A 17,363-nucleotide genomic window follows, 5' to 3' on the forward strand; every position below is an offset into this window, starting at 1 on the left:
CAAGTTCACATGCCAAGGGTTTGTTTCTGTTCTGAGTGTGAAAGCCAATCCATTACCAGATTAGCGATGGGCGCGTGAGAAATCCCGGCTGAGCCGGAGTCCATTCTTGGAAACACAAGCCATCAAATTCCAAGCAAAGGTTGTCAAAAACCTTGGCTGCTTTAGGTGGTTTTCCTTCCAACTCAAGGGGCTTGTCAGCAGGAGGTCTAAGGATCTACTCTTCATTATGTAGGCAGGGAGAGAGGCAGCCTGTCTGGACACTTTGTTCTGGTCACTCTTCCTGTCACTGCAGGCCCTTGCTGCTGCCTTCCTCTGGCATTGATCCCAAGGAACTGTTCTGTGAATCTTGGCAAGTATATACAATCTCAATACATGGTGCCAGAATCAGCAAAATGTCTCCTTCTTGTATCCCTGGCAACCCTGATTGGTATATTATTCCTAGAATTTTGCCTTTTCTAGAATGTGGAGTCACAGAGCTGACATGTTGAGTTCACCAGGCTGATGCAGATAGCAGTAGTCGCTTTCTTCTGGTTACCATGTAGGAGTCCCTTCCCCATGTGCTGCACAGTCTCCTGAGGTTTAAAAAGAATTGTTGACCATGGAAGATTCTAGTCCAGCCACTTCTTCCAGCCTACTGCTTACTACAGCAGCCAGAGCTCTTTCTCTGAAGGCCAGCTGGGCCCATAAGTGGTTCTTAGGGTTCATGTTTCCCTTTGGGGGTTCTTGTGAAGTTCTCAACAGGGCAGAAAATAACCAGGGAGGGTGTGTGCCAGACAAGGTCTTGGGCCATTAACTTCTGCCCTCTTGTCCGCCCCCCCCGCCACCTTCTTTCCATAACCCCTGCACATGGAAGAACCTTACCGTGGGTGGGCATTTGCAAAGCTGGGCGCAGAGTGGTCTCACATCTTTGGGAGAGACATCTGGCATTTCTCTACTGAGTCTCAAACAGAGGTAGAAGTAAAGAGATCACCAGGCTGTTCAGAATGAGGTAGTTGCTCCTGGTACACCCACCCAACACCGCCCCTCCCTCCCCTGGACACAGTGTTCCCTGGGTCTCTCCTATTGGTCTTTGACGATGCATCAGGCAGTCTACAACTGGGAGCTGGGGTCAGGTCCCTGTTGCGAGAAGTCCTGGCAGTCACATGGAGCCTGGTCTGTGCCCACATCCCATTGGGTGGTAGTGGCCAGTGGAGGCAGAGATGAAAGATAACTCATCAAAGCCAGGCTAGTCTGTGTGTGTGACCCTATCCCCCATCCCCGGGGTAGGGGAAGAGCAGCCATTCCTGCAAGCTGCCTTGGTTATTCGTTACCTGTTTACTCAGAAGAGAGCCAGTCCTGAAGGCCAGCAGGGTACCTCTCTAAGAGATCCAGGGTGGAAGTTCTCTTTGTAGATGCAAGGGAGGGACTTCACAGGCAGCCTTGGGGAGCAGCTTAGTCCAGTGGGTGGGTGGTAACCTTGTGGGCTCTGGGGTTACAGGGTGGGCGTGGGCCCCCTCTGTTGAAGGGAATCTGATGGGATTGCAGTGGCCAACGAATGTGAGGAAGGGGAGGGTCCCAGGAGGATTGCCCGTGGCACCAGGGGACAGGCATAGGATCAGCCCTACCTTGTGGCCTCATGAGCTAAAGTCGGGTCCCATCCCCCATCCGTCAAGACCACCGTGTCCATCAAGTACCCCTTCCGGCATCATGGGTCCCACGGCTTGCAGACGGCCATGGGGATCCAGGGACAGGTGTTAGAACAACAGCAGATGACAAGGGTGGCGGGAAGCTGCCCCGTCGCCCACATATGAGCACATCAACACACCCTCCGAGCGTGGCGTTTTCTAACAAACTGGTGTGTTTGGGTTTGTTTTCTGGGACTTTTGCTAAACACTTTATACATTTTTAGATGTCCCAAAAGCCGTGTCTCCTGCCAGCCTCCCTGACCCTGGTAGGTACGTCGCTCGCTACCCCTCTCTCGCTGCCTCGATCTGACAACAAAGAAACGATCTTCTGTAATTTATGAATAACACTGTCAGAACTCAGCACTCCAACCTCTGCCACACCCCCAGCTACAGCTCTTGTGTGTATTAATGCTGAAGGATTAAATGTTTCCAAGAGTTTGCATTTGGAAGGTGTTTGTTGCATATGATTGTCCCACACTACGGTAACAGACATGCGTTCTGCCTCCCCCCATCCCACACACAGTTACCTCCCCCTGCCCAGGCTTTGTGTGCACCTGACATGCTTAACTCCATCTCCCTGTAAAATAAACCATCCAGTGACACTGGGTCAGTGTCCTCCCATCTAGTCTGTGGGTTGATGAGACCCATAGAGGGGAGCAGGTTGTGACCCTGTCCTTCGGTGCTGCTGGTCTTGGCATCCCTGCCAGGCTCCCAGAAATGCCGGTCACTTTGATTACTGATGGCTTGGCAGAGGGACCAAGAGCAATATGCCACTGGCCTCCTCTCCCATGCCAGTTCTCTGCCCTCTTTCTCTGGGGATGCTAACATTTGGGTATTTCTTCTTCCATGCATCTGTTTGCTCACACAATAATCAGTGGGCATCTGCTACTCTATGCCAATGAAGCTGACCAACACCCTGCCTGTTGAGGCTGGCAGTTTAACAGGAGAAGCAGATGAAAGCGAAAGGCCTGGAGACCATCTCACATGGATAGACCAGAACAGGCGTTCAGGATAAGGGGAAAAGAAACAGCGCAAGGGTAGGCAAGAGACAGTATTAACTAGTGTTTGACCTAGTGGTTAAGACCACTTCAGTGAGGGTTGGCACCACAGTGTTGTAGCCTAATCCTCCACCTGCAGTGCCAGCATCCCTTATGGGCACCAGCTCATGTTCCAACTGCTCTACTCCCCGTCTAACTCCCTGCATATGGGCTGAGAGCAGCAGAAAACGGCGCACGTGCTTAGGCCGCTGCACCCATGTGGGAGACCCAGGAGAAGTCCTGGCTCCTGGCTTTGGGACAATTCAGCTCTGGCGGCTGTGGCCACCTGAGGAGTGAACCAGCAAATGGAAGATCTCTTTGTCCTTCTCCCTGCCTTTCAAATGAAACAAAAATAATGTTATTTAGAAAGAAACAGGTTAGGTCACCAACATCCCTGATTTTGTGCTTGCTTTCAGTGCTGAAATCGGAGTGCCTGATTCCAGCTTGCTGTTCACAAGCTCCTGAGAGGCAGAAGAGGATGGTTTGGGTGGTTGGGTTGCTGCCACGCATGTGGGAGACACAGGTGGATCTCTCGGCTCCCGACTCTGGCCTGACCCAGGTTACGGCTGTTGGCATTTGAGGATTAAGCCTGTGAAAGGGACTCGGTCTCTGTGCCTTTCAAATTAAACAAGCATGTAGGCATTTGGTGAGACAAGGAGATACAAGACAGAGCCTGGCAGGTGGCTGAGAGGACGAGGTAATAGGGGAGAGTGGTCCTGGCAGAGACACACTGAGCAGGGGCTGGAGCTGAGCTACAAGGGGGCCGAAGGCACGCACTGTGACATGCCGGGGTCTGCCATGGGAGGGCACTCCTCCTCCGACTTCACCCTCTGCTGTCACATTCCAGTTCCTGCCTGGCTTGACCTGGTCAGGGGGCGCACAGGAGGACACGGCTATCCTAAGCTCCGGAGTGGGGAAGGCAGCATGAAGGGGTCAGGCTGCAGGAAACTGCTGCTTCCAGTCCAGGCAAGGCCAGGAGAGAGGAGACAGAAGCAGATTACAGCCTCCCTGGGGGCTCCAGAGGGCTTAAGGCCCCAGCTCAGACTTAACAAATCCACTGGGCATACATCATCTCCAACAACTTGTTTGAACCAAAGAGCAGGAGCTCTCCCTCAGAGAGAAGCTGTTTATGCAGGTTTCTAAACAAACCTCTGGGTCGTGACCTCCGCTCCCAGGACATCAAACACAGCTGCCTCCCTCCGTCCGCTCCTGCTGGGCCACCCCAATCGGCTCTGCAGCCTGGGCACTGGCCTGGACTAAGCCAGGTCCATCTAGATCCCTGCACATCAACCTGCAGAGATGTGGGGGGCAGGGCGAGGGATGCAAGGGCTTCTTCCAGGGAGTTCACATGGCTTTCTCTAACCATCCCCTCGGCAACCCCAGCTCGGGACCTAGGGATGCGGCAATTCTGGTCCTGAGAAAGGGCGGCCACCGAGGGAAGGGCGTGCTGTCCTGGACTCCCCTCCTGGCTGGTGCGGCATCGCCCAGAGCTGACTGCATGAGCCCTGCACACCAGGAGTGGGCACGCCCAGACTCCAGGAGGCAGGCAAAACCCGGGAACTGTGACCTCAGTCTCCATCTTTCTCCCAGGGGAGGCTTTGGGGGCCACAAGGAGTGTGACTCCCAAGGGCAGGAGAGTGGGTTCACGGAGAGGAAATGTCTGGTCCCAAACAGAAAAGATCTGCAAAAAAAAAAAAAAAAGAGGCTTTTTGGATTTTTTAAATTTATTCTTTATTTTCATTTAAAAGGCAGGTTTACAGAGAAAAAAGAGAGAGAGAGAGATCTTCCATCTGTTGATTCACTCCTCAAATGGCCGCAATGGCTGGAACTGAGCTGATCTGAAGCCAGGAGCCAGGAGGCTCCTCCAGGTTTTCCATGCGGGTGCAGGGTCCCAAGGCTTTGGACCGTCCTAGACTGCTTTCCCAACAAGGAGTTGGATCAGAAGGCAGACAGGATACAAATGGACACCCATGTGGGATACCAGAGGACTAGCTGCCTTATAGGGGTTTCTTGTAAGAAGTAACTACCATGTCGTAACTTCTGTGTCCCATATAGACTCTCTGTCCCTCCAACTCTCTACAACAGTCAGAGACGGAGGAGTGGCCTCATCTGGGTCCTGGTGAAATGGCTACCTGGCAGGTGGCTTTCTGCCCTGCACAGCGAGCCTGCATTTCCCTGCCACCAGCCAAGCAAAAACTAAGTGCCAGTCCTATCTCACCTGCCAGTAATGGTGAGGTTTCTTGCTGATCATTCCCACTCCTGGACAGAGAGGCGACAGCTCAGCCAGGACCCAGGTAAAGGTATTGGAGAAGGGCATCCCAGCAGGCAATGTGTCTGCCTCACCTCCAGCCCCCCAATCCTGTGCTTGTAACCACTGCAATATGGGGTGGGCAGCCCCATACATGACAACCCAACCCTGCCCACCCCCCAAAACTCCTGGAGTTGGGACAAAAGACTAGCAGGCAGGGGCCAGCGCAGTAGCCTAGTGGCTTAAGTCCTTGCCCTGCATGCACTGGGATCCCGTATAGGTGTTGGTTCGTATCCCGGTGGCCCTGCTTCCCATTCAGCTCCCTGCTTGTGGCCTGGGAAAGCAGTAGAGGACAGCTCAAGGCCTTCGGACCCTGCACCCGCGTGGGAGACCTAAAAGAAGCTCCTGGCTTCGGGTCAGCTCAGTTCTGGCCATTGCAGCCAACAGGGGAGTGATCCAATAGATGGAAGATTTTTCTCTCTGTCTCTCATCTCTGTGAATCTGCCTTTCAAATTTTAAAAAAGGGGGGACGGTTAAAAAAAAAGCAGGCAGCACAATCTGGCTTCCTCCTCCTCCAGGAAGCCAAGATGACTCCAACACCCGCTGTGGACCCTTGTTTTCACCTGGGGAGGGTTCTCACAGCTCATCCCTCCCCACCACAAGCCCGCCAGCCCCTCTCCTCCCCCTTCCAAGGCCAGGGATGAACTTGTCACAAATCCTCCTAATCCTCCAGCGTGTCTGGGTCTCCTCTGCTTCACACAGGCAGTCGGGAGACCACACACAACCCACCCACCCAGCCACCTGCCTGCCTGCCTGGTGCCCACCCAACTTCACCCATGGGGAATAGCAGGAGTGGGGCACTGTCCAAGGAGATCCTGGAGGACCTGCAGCTGAGCACCAAGTTCACAGAAGAGGAGTTGTGCACTTGGTACCAGTCCTTCCTGAAGGACTGCCCAAGCGGACGCATCACCCGGCAGGAGTTCGAAAGCATCTACTCCAAGTTCTTCCCTGACGCGGACCCCAAGGCCTATGCCCAGCACGTCTTCCGCAGCTTTGACTCCAACAGTGACGGCACGCTGGACTTCAAGGAGTATGTGATCGCCCTGCACATGACCACAGCGGGCAAGCCCAGCCAGAAGCTGGAGTGGGCGTTCTCCCTCTACGACGTGGATGGCAATGGGGCCATCAGCAAGAATGAGGTGTTGGAGATCGTCATGGTGAGTGCACCCCCAACTCGCTCTGCCAGCCCCTCTACTCCCGCCCTGTCAGCCTGACTGCAGAGGGCGCTGGGACCAACTCAGGCCACGGGCTAGGATGTGAATGGGCAGCTGGGCACTGTCCACAATCACGTTTTTTCCTAAAGCAGAATCTGGGCATTTTTGATGGTCACACTGTTACCCCTACCTGCCTTCTTTCTTTTCCTCCCTCCTTCCTTTCCTGCTTTCTCTTTCCTCTCTGCCTCCTTCCACTTCCCTCTGCCCTTCATTCAAAAGTCCTTCTCATTTATCAGCGATCTGTATTCAAATGCTATCACAGCTCATTTGAAATACCCGGCAAGTTTCAAGTGTAAATTACAAGGTCCAGGTTTGGGGGATTGGAGTTTGGCTTCTGGTCCTCTCTTCACCCTCTCAGCAGGTGTGACCATGGCACCCTGAGCTCCCAGCTGCCCACAGGCACCTATCCCCACCTGCTTCCCACATGGCTTCTCTCTTTCTCCTCCCATCAGCAGGTCATTTATTGTGTCTATCACAGGTGTCTTGAAAAGAGTTTTTATCTCCTATCTAAATAAGTCATGAAATTGAAGGACACATGATGCAGAAGTAAAAATTGCCTTTAATCCCAACAAAGAAAACTACCATTAAGTAGTTTGGGATATACTTTTCCAGCATTTTCTCTATATAGTTTTTGAATAATTTCTAAATTATAATAACATAGGCTTTTTTGTCATAGTTTTACAGTCACTGTCTTATCATGAGTGTTTACATATTCTTCAAAAGATCGTTGTATGCAGGCTAGAGTTGCGGTGTAGCAGGTAAGGCCACTGCCTGTGACATCAGCATTCCAAATGGGCTCCACTTCCACTCCAGCTCCCTGCTAATGGCCTGGGAAGAGGACTAGAGGATGGCCCAAGCACTTGGTTCCCAATCACCCACGTAGGAGATCTGGAAGAAGCTCCTGGCTCCTGGATTTAGCCTCGCTCAGTTCTGGGTGTTTTAGCCATCTGAGGAATGAACCGAAATGGAAGAGCTCTCTCTCTCTCTCTCCCCTTGCGTGTGTGTGTGTGTGTGTGTGTGTGTCCCTCTCTGTGTAACTGTGGCTTTCAAAATAAAATTTTTAAGAGATTTTAAAATTTAGATGTATTGACTTAAGAGGGGATGGATGAAGAAAGGAAAGGAAAGAGAGAGAGTGAGAAAAAGTGCGAGAGAGAAATATCTCCTGTCTGCTGGTTCACTCCTCACATCCCCAAACAGCTGGCGTTTTGCTGAAACTGGCTGGGAATTCATTCTGTGCCTCCCATGTGGGTGGCAGAGCCCCGACTACACCCTTCTAAGAGTATGCATTAGCAGGAAGCTGGAGTGGGGAGCAGAGCTGGGACTTGAACCCAAGTCCTGCAATGCAGGTGTCCCAGCTATCTTCTCCACCCCTGGGCCAGAACTCCAGATCCCCAAACCCCAGAACCATTTTCAGTAGCTGCTATAAGGTCAAATGTTCCTATATTAATGAGTGTATTTTGACTTTTTTCCCTATTATATATCAGTAATGGGCCCGTCTTCCAGTAAGTCTTTCCTGATTCTTTTGGATCCTCCAACCTCCAACACTTGCTTTATTTTTCTAATTCCGTTGCTGTTAGAAGGAAAGATGCATTGATACTTTCGGATGGTTTTGTGCATTTGTAATCACGCTTTCATCTGTAGACATCTCCCACCCTTGTTAGAAATCATAGGTAAAGATCACAAAGCCAATAGCCCATGGTCGTCCTCAGGGCTTAGCTGGGACCTACAGCTGAGAACAGCCCTTGCCAACTGAGCACAGTCCACGGAACCAGCTGCCCTCAATTGGCAGTTGGCGGTGGAATCTCTAGGTGACTTGGGATGGGAACCAAGACCTTGGAGCCCCCCTAAAGGATGCTGAGCCCAGCAGAGGCTGTGCATTGGTGCTCCTTAAAGAAAGGTGGAGGATAGAGGAGGGAAGGGGAAGCAGGGAAGAAAAGGAAGGGAGGGAGAGAGATGTTAGTGGTCGAGGCTGTGCAAGGTGCATTAGATCACAAGGCCAAAGGTCATGGGCAAAGCACTGGACTAAGAGTCCAAAGTAAGGGGTTCTAACGCCAGCTTAGATGTGAAGCAGCTGTGTCATCAGGAAACCACAGAGTTACCTCCCTGTGGCTGGGGTGAGAACTGAGGACTCAGTGACTTCTGTGGTCTTTCCCAAGGCCCTGAAGCTGGGTGGAGACTTGGGTGGGTTAGGCAGCCTATCACCAAGTCATGCGTTCACCGGTCACACCTGTTAGCCAAGGCTTAGGACAGACGGGAGTTCTGAGAGGCACCTGTACTGGCATCCACCTGTGTGCTGTCTGCGAGGCTGATGTTGGGAGCTGTGGGGGTTAACTCCCTTGCTTGCCTTGTTCTAGCAGCCAGAAACCAAAAGGGGACTTCCTCAAAGCTGTTGACCTTCCAAGTTCCCCAGGTGAGCTTCACAGTGCTATTGCCCCTACGTGACTCATTCCCATATCATCAATGCCAATAGCTTCCTGACTCCCACCACAGCATACATGTCAGAGCTCCAAGGCTGCCCAGCGGATCAATAGCCCTGGTGTTACTAAGCCAGTGAAATCCTGGAAACCGGGGGCTGTAAGTGCCCATTTGAGGCCACCTTGCCCCATTGAACTAGAAGCACTTACTGCTTTGCCACTTTGCACCTGCCTCCCTAATTGCCGAATAGAGGGTAATGAGAAAGATGCTGGCCGCCTGGATCCTATCTAGGCAGTAGGACTAATGAGGGGACCTCCTGTGCCCTCATTGGGAATGTTCTTGGAGAAGCTCTTGTTGGCATGTTCCTTCTCCCTTCCTTAAGCCTTGCCCAAGACTTTTCCCAGAATTGCAACAGCAGAAGGTGAGCCAACTGCCACACTGCCCAGGCTGGATTCTCTGTTCTGTGTGACAAGTTCACTGTCTCAGCGTCTTCACCTGTGAAATAGAACCGATAATGCACATTTGTCATGGTTGTTGTGAAGGTGGGGTGTAAAGATGCTTAGACAAGCATCACACATCAGTCTGTTACTGTGGCACAGCGGGGTAAGCCAACACCCATATGGATGCCAGGTCAGTCAAAAATGGTCCAAGTGCTTGGGAGCTTGGGAGACTCCTGGCTTTACCCTGGCCTAGTCAAGGTTGTTGCATTTATTTGGGGAGTGAATCACTGGATTGAAGTTCTCTCTCTCTCTCTCTCTCTCTCTCTCTCTTCCTATCTTTCTATGAATCTGCCTTTCAAACAAATATAATTTTTTTTAAAAAAAGAAAGGCAGCACATGGTATGCGTTCCACAGGTGTTAGCTCTTGCTATCCTAAGCCAGTCCTGCTGGACAACCAAGCGACCTCAGCATGGCCCTGAAAGACGCCACTGAATGTTCCAAATCCCTGGGGCAATGGGGTCTGTGATAGTGTCTCCCAAACTCATGCTTCAGGACTGCCTTGGAATTGCCAATGGAAAGTTTGTATTTTCTGATTTGCACTTTTTTTTAAAATGAAAGTCATGTGTTTACAACATGGTCATAAAAGTCAGTTCATATAAAAATATGTACAAAAAAAGTGGTATCCTGGGACCCAGCGTGATGGCCTAGTGGTTAAATCCTCCCCTTGCTTGCACCAGGATCCCATATGGGCCCTGGTTCGTGTCCCGGCTGCTCTGCTTCCCATTCAGCTCCTTGCTTGTAGGCTAGGAAAGCAGTCAAGGATGGCCCAAAACCTTGGACCCTACACTCACATGGGAGACCTGGAGAAAGCTCCTGGCTCCTTGCTTCAAATCGGCTCAGCTCCAGCCATTGTGGCCGCTTGGGGAGTGAACCAGCAGGTAGAGTCTCTGTATCTCCTTCTTTCTGTATATCTGCCTTTCCAATAACAATAAAAAAGTTCAGAAACACACACACACAAATATATATATATGTATTCATTTTTTTTTAAAGATTTATTTATTTTATTACAAAGCCAGATATACAGAGAGGAGGAGAGACAGAGAGGAAGATCTTCCGTCCGATGATTCACTCCCCAAGTGAGCCTCAACGGGTCGGTCGATGCGCGCCAATCCGAAGCCAGGAACCAGGAACCTCTTCCGGGTCTCCCACGCGGGTGCAGGGTCCCAATGCATTGGGCCGTCCTTGACTGCTTTCCCAGGCCACAAGCGGGGAGCTGGATGGGAAGTGGAGCTACCGGGATTAGAACCGGCGCCCATATGGGATCCCGGAGCGTTCAAGGTGAGGACTTTTAGCCGCTAGGCCACGCCGCCGGGCCCTATGTATTCTTATATTTAAAAAAATCATGGAAGCCTGCCTTACTTTTTCCCCCACATCCCCTGACCTTTATGGGATCTCAAACATGCAGGTGCCCGGCCCCACCCCAGGAATTTTAATTCTCTAGGTCAAGCATAGGGGCGGAGAGGGCCTGGACATCTGAGTTGTGTCCCTTGACTTAAGGGACACCTGGTTCCCCAGGTCTCAGGGCACTCGGAGCAGGAACCAAAATGTAGATGACCCACAGTCCTGTCCCTAAAGGCTGTGCCAATTTATGGTGCCACCTACAGTGTGCCCAGGGTTCCCTTTGCCCTTCTCACAAATTCTTGCCATCTCGTTCTTTTCCCTTGGCAGTGTCCGTTCTAACAGATGAGGATACCTTTTCATACACCTGAGAGCCACTTGCCTGCCTTCAGAGGACTTTCCACACAATGGCCTTTGTTGATGATTTTGTTTTCTGGTGCCTGAATAGTCCGAGTCCTCTCTCTCTCTCTCTCTCTCTCTCTCTCTCTCTCTCTCTATATATATATATATATATATATATATATATATATATATATTTTTTTTTTTTTTTTTTTTTTTTTTTTTTTTTTAACAACTGCCCCTTGTCTGATGATGAATTGCAAATATTTCCTCCCAACCTGGAGGGCGTCTCTTTACTGCACTGCTTCTTCTGCTTTCCAATTGGATGTAATTTCACTTCTGCGGCCTGTGCTTTTGGTGCCAGTGTCAAGACCAATGTCAACAGCCTTTCTTTCCAAGTTTCATCGCTTCAGGTCCTTTGCTTCAGTGTTGACTCCACACTGCAGAGCAGATTTTTCGGGATAGTAGAAGACACGTTTTTGTTTTTTTCTCACAGTGGCCAGCCCCTCTATGCTCCTTCTAACGGGTTCTTGCTCATGGTTGGCTGCAGGCTATTTTCAAAATGATCAGCCCTGAGGACGTGAAGCACCTTCCTGAGGATGAGAACACGCCCGAGAAGCGGACGGAAAAGATTTGGAGTTTCTTCGGAAAGAAAGAGGATGGTGAGTTTGTTTCCTTTGTGGCCTTCAATCATACCACAGCGGGGATGGGAGGGGCGGGGTGCTGTTTCCAGGCAACCCCAGGACAGGGGACACCTCATCTCCCTGGGCCTTGGCAGGACTGTCTGCAAGAGCCCAAGGGGGTTGGAAGGGTCATGGGGGCCAGTTTGCTGTCGCTTGAGGCTGATGTGTTTCAAGGCAGATGGCACCACGGCCCCAGCGCTTGCAAATCTCATTCACTGGCTGGAATTCCCTGAGGAAGAAAACAAGCTGTTGTAGAAAAACATCTTTGATTCTAGAAGATGTAGCCTCCTTGTCAGGAAGGGTGGAAAGGAAAGGCAACAGTCTCATTGTTTGATGCAAAGAGTGGCTTTATTTACTTTGAAGAATGCTTTCTGCACAGTTGGGTCAACAGCGTCTCCAGCCCAGGTTAGCCTTAAATCAGCATCCAGTCTCAAATGTCTATAGTTTGTACTCTAGGAAGTGAGCTAATTTGGGTCCCAAGAGAATGATCACCCAAATAGCTTTGGATTGAAAATTGATTGCTAGAGATTTACAAGGGGGAACGCTGATAAAAGGATCTATTAGATCTGGCCCACTGGATAGTGAGGAAGGGACAGATAGGAGGAAGCAAGAAAGGACTGGGTGGTTGGGTAAGAAACGTCTTAGAGTGCAGTTACTGCCTAGGAAAGTACTGGCAAAGTTGCAGAACGGCCTCAGGAACCTTTCTTCTGGCTGGGGGCCTGTCCTCGTGTCCCAGCCCTTCGTGTCAGTGATGGCAGGGACAGCCTATAGGAAACCGATCTCACCATGAAGGCAGTGATGGATTGCAGAGCTCAGCAGCCAGAACTGTTAGTTCATGGCGCTCAGGGCCAATGCAGGAAGGAAGGAATGGGTGTCGGGGAGGGGCTACGAACTAACAGAACCAGAGGGGATGGGATGATGAAAAACACTGAGATGGACAGTAACCCCACAGAGTGGTGGGGTCTGGCAAATAGCAGAGAGTGCGTGCCCAGTCTGACAGCTTCCAGCTCACTCCACGTGGGAATGTGAAGCCCATGGATGCAACTATACCTGATTTCAAAAGAGGAGAGCGGAAAGGATAGGCAAAGAGGAGAATTAACTGTCAGAAGTGTCTCTGTTAAATACAGCATGACCCAAACACATTGGAGGAGCATGTTGGCCTCTTTCGTGATCTTTCAGGAAGTATCTTCCCAGCATTTAAGGAGACAACCCAAGCAAGGTGCTAAATAGCGTGATCTTGTACTTTCTAATTTATAGTCAGAGAAATGATGTCATTGGGTGGAGTGGGGCAGGGGAGGGGATAGTGGTCAGGGACTAGCCGGTCAGGAGGTCAGGTGCATCATTTAAGGAAACACTCATTGTCAGCTGCCAACCCTGCGCTCATAGAACCCAAAGTGAGCACCCTGTTCAACTGTGTGCATAGACACTTCCCTGGCCTTGCCCAGGCTGGGACTTACTACTCTTTCTCATCCTCTTTGGTGCAGACCCTGCCTCTTCTCAGCCTTGGGGTGGGTCTGGGGTGTGTGTGTGTGTGTGTGTGTGTGTGTGTGTGTGTGTAGGGGGGTGTCTCAAGTTCTGTGTGAGGTTGGCAGGGCAGGTAGGACTTTGAGAGCAGCCTTTCATCACCCCAACTTGCACAAGGAACCATCCCAGATCTTATCTGAGAGATGATTAGGGACGCCCAGGTCATGGTGAGTCCCCACTATGTGACGGACGCCACAGCATGCAACTAAGAGCATCTACCTCATAGTAGCGCTATTTGTAGGGAAGACTTCCTGTTGGTGCCCACTCAGCTTCACAGACACATATCCAGTGACACGCATTTGGCTGGACTGAACCCAACAGTGGCACTGGATGGAGCAAGGCTGTCTCACGGGCTTGCTTCCAAATGAGGAGACCAGGGAATGTGAGGGCAGACTTGGGGAGGAGCTGTACCCAGGGACTCATGGCAGTACCAAGCCAGCCCCTCTCATGCCAGGCTCTCTCCCTGGCATCGTGCTGGACCCTTCCACTCTTCCAGTCCACTCCACATTCCCAAGAAGGATGAGACTGCTGCTTCTTCTGACACTCTCTGGGACTGATGTCTTTGCTTTGTTCAGATCCACCTTGAGTCTTGGGAAATTTTAAAACACTAGTAGTATTGTTAATTATTAAAATATGCAAGGCAGGGGCACTGCTGCAGAAGAGGTATAACACATCAAACAGGCATCCTAGAGGCTCCCTGTGGCATCAAGCAATGCCCTGCCTATTCTGGCTCATGGAGCCTGGGGAGGAGTTGGTGTCGGGGTGGGAACTAAGGACCCTCCAGTGTCGCAGTATTTTCATGATAGATACAGTCACTCAGGGTATTCTGACTGGCTGGCTCGCTGGCCGTGTGCCTGCAACTAGATACAGCCTATCCTGACTCTTCTTTCCCTTTGTGCACAGATAAACTTACAGAGGAAGAATTCATTGAGGGGACCATGGCCAATAAGGAAATTCTGCGCCTGATCCAGTTCGAACCCCAAAAAGTGAAGGAAAGGATAAAGAAACAGTGATGCCTAGGGCTCAGCCCTCATCACTGCCCTCACCACTCACACCAACACCCCCAAAAGCACACATGCACACACAGACACACACACACACGCACACACATGCAAGCACACGCGTCCACCCAGGACCAGGAGACTGGCTCCCCAGTCCCCACAGCATAGACCCCTGCCAAACCCAAGTGTTGTTGGCCACCCACCGGTCTTTCATTCCCTCTTTGGTTAGTCTTCCTGATGTCACACCTAACTGCCTTGCCTCCCCGGCCCCAATCCCAGGATTAGTGTCTAGGATTCCTAAAGGTCACCTCCTGTAAGCTCCTTTGTGGATTGCTGGGTAAGCAGCTTCCAATAAATGCAAGAGGCACTGGGCACCCAACTGCTGCTCAGTCTTGAACTGGGAAAGGAGATGATTCTGTGGGCTTGACCTCAAAGAGCAGATGCACTGCCATCCTCAGGGGCTGAATGGGACCCACGCCATCCAAGTCAGAGAGGAGGATGGACCTTGAAGAAACCATGACCAGGGTGCCTACGGAGACTTGGACACATGTAGAGACCACAGAAGGTGTAACAGGAGGGGCTGGCCTGTTGGGGAGCCTCAGGGATGGGGTTCCTGCTGGAGGGGCATAAGATTCATCACCAGTCACTGTGGTGGAGGCCGGGACAGTGGGCAGCATACACCATTGCTGTGGCAGGAAAGGGCATCTGAATGCCAGGATTGTGAGCAGACTGGAATGCCCAGAGGCAGAGGGGGAAAGGAGCTGAGCCTGAAGGGTTAGTGTGGGGTGGGGGAAGGAGACCTAGTGTGCAGGATGACCCTCTGCAGCCCACAAGAGGTAGGTAGGAGGGACCACCTGGGATTTGAATTAGGGGACTCTATGGTTGAAACGAAGTCCTTGGCAGAATGGAAATTAGCCAAGGGCAAGACTGGGAGCAGGGAATGTGTGGTGTGAACTCAGCAAGGTCAGGTGCAAGAGGCAGCATCCTTTTGACTGACTGGCAGGTGGACAGGAGGAGAGAGAGCAAGGCTACCGGGTAGCCTGAGACTAGGACACTGGGAGAATAGCAGAGCTACATACCAAGACAGGAAACCCAGGGAGCACTGGGGATTTCAGAGGGTAAGATGTGGGTGGGCTTTGATAGGGCCAGGGGTGGAGACACAGCCCAAGACTCCTATGAGACCCTTCATTGTAGTAGTAAGGAGAGAAAAGCAAAGTGGGAGAAAGTGGTCTGCTTAGGGTCGACCAGCCAGTGAGCAGAGGTAAGGTCAAAGCCACCCACAAGCCTATACTGCTGTCTTTTAGCACTCCAAGGCATGTTTCCCAAGAAGTGCTGCTGAGCCATACAGAACTCTAGCCCAGTCAAAATGGAGCCCATTAGTTTATCACTGTGTATTTCTCCTCTGGCCAGTCAAAGCCCCTCATACTTGATAACCACATCGACGGGTTCTCCAAGATCATGAGATGACCAGCTTTGAAGGTCCAGCCTTAGGCTTTAATGTGAGGTCAGAAAAGTAGATGAATGTCTTGCTCTTTCTAGAACAATTTACTTAAAAGCAGATAAAGAAAAGGAAGAAAGATCTTTCATCCGTTGGCTGATTTTCCAAATGTCCAGCAGTGGCTAGGGCTGGGCCAAATGTCCAGAGCCAAGAACCTGGAACTCCCTCCGGATCTCCCACATGGGTGACAGAGACACAAGGATCCTCCCTGTCACCTGCTGCCTTGCAGTGGGTGTCAAGGGGTGGGCATTAAAAGGAAGCAGGAAGTGAAGCCATGATTCAAATATAGGCCCTGAGATATGGAGTGTGAGCATTCCATTGATACCTGCACCACCTCATATATGGCACCTTCTGAGGCTAGGAGTCTATTTGCTGGCATTGTGTTACTACCTCATAGCTTTCACCTCAGTAATGGCACCAGAGAATATAACTCCTGGTGAAGAATGAGCCTAAGAATGATGCTTAGATATGAGCCAGACATCACACAAGACCCCACAGATGTCGTTTCACTGCTTGAGGCCTGAAGCGCTCCACATTTCAGTTGAGGATACTGAAGCCAGGGAGAAAGAGGAGGATTTGCTGCCCAGAATTCTTTTGACTGGCCCCATGGTTTAGATTTGGGCTTGAAAGGATAGAGAATTCTGGCATCTCACAGTGTGGGAGCTGGAAGGAGGAGGCGTGCTGTACAATGCCTAGTCCAGAGGTCCTTGAGTCTAGCCCAGGGTTGCCCGGTGACACAACCAGGGGCCCAATGCCTTCCTGCAGTGCTGTGTCTGCCACTGTCCATCAATGCATCTGGTTGATTACTTCACTCTGAGGTCACTGGAGACTGATAGGACAAGACGTGACTTAAGAATGCCCATCTTGGTCTGGAGTTCAGAGAAAGAGACATGGAGAGACCACTGGTTCTTTGGAGAGAGGACAAACACACAGTAGTAGTCTAATGGACACTACTTTTGGTAGCTCCAGGTAGAAGGGACTCCTTGGTCTAGAGTTTTGTACAGCGCAGGGGCACTCCTTGGGATGTACACTATGAGAACCAGGAAGTGATGTGACATCCAACTTGGCTGAAGAGAAGAGAAGCAGGTGGAAGTGGTCCTAAGCTACATCATGTTGCTTCCAGGTACAAAGGACAGAAGACCCAGAACACACGGAGGCGGCAGAGACAGGAATTTATGAGTGTTGGAAGCTGTAGTTCTAGCAGTAGTGTTGGCTTCAGTTCTGGTTTTATCTAGAGTCCCCAGAACTACCCACAACCCAGAGATGGTTGTGACATCTGCAGGAAGAGAACATGCCTTCCATCCAAGCCCCAGGAGCCCTCCTCACTGCATCTGGTGGGTGGGACCCAGTTGCCGACCCAATCTCTGGCACCTGGAGGATGTTGAGCTCTGCTTGGTCAGCCAGATGTTTTGCCCATTCCTGGGGATGAAGCTGCAGTCAGGACACCTCCACCTCTACAGTTTGAGAGTGATGGATATGTGGTTTCCAAGTGGAAAATCAGGGTGCTGTTGATATAAAAGTGAATTTTGAAGGTGACTGTTGGGGAAGATGGTTGGTCTAGTGGTGAAGATGCTGCTTGCAAGATCTGCATCCTCTGAGTGCCTGGGTTCAAGTCCCAGCTCTGTTTCTGACTCCATCTTCCTGTTAATGCACACTGAGAGAGGCAACAAGCGATGGCTCAAGTACTTGCATCCCTGCCACCTGTGTAGGAGACCCAGCCGAAGTCCCCAGCTCTTGGCTTCAGCCTAGCCCAAGCTGTAACAGATGCAGGTTTTGGGGGAGTGAACTAGCAAACTGGAGCTCTCTCTGTATCTGTCCAGTTCTGTTTCTGTCTCTCCAGGG

At 51.1% G+C, this 17,363-nt stretch overlaps 1 protein-coding gene across 1 annotated transcript; it reads left to right on the top strand.

Annotated features, from left to right (window-relative positions):
• Window positions 1–5,778: 5,778 nt before the first annotated feature.
• Window positions 5,779–14,381, top strand: RCVRN (recoverin). The gene is made up of 3 exons (XM_004594744.2): window positions 5,779–6,166; window positions 11,366–11,477; window positions 13,926–14,381. The coding sequence occupies exons 1-3, from the start codon at window positions 5,786–5,788 to the stop codon at window positions 14,033–14,035; spliced, it is 603 nt and encodes a 200-aa protein (XP_004594801.1). The 5' UTR covers window positions 5,779–5,785; the 3' UTR covers window positions 14,036–14,381.
• The last annotated feature ends 2,982 nt before the right edge of the window (window positions 14,382–17,363 follow it).

This window comes from Ochotona princeps, chromosome 17, assembly GCF_030435755.1.
Source record: "Ochotona princeps isolate mOchPri1 chromosome 17, mOchPri1.hap1, whole genome shotgun sequence".
In the NCBI taxonomy this organism is placed as follows: Eukaryota; Metazoa; Chordata; class Mammalia; order Lagomorpha; family Ochotonidae; genus Ochotona; species Ochotona princeps.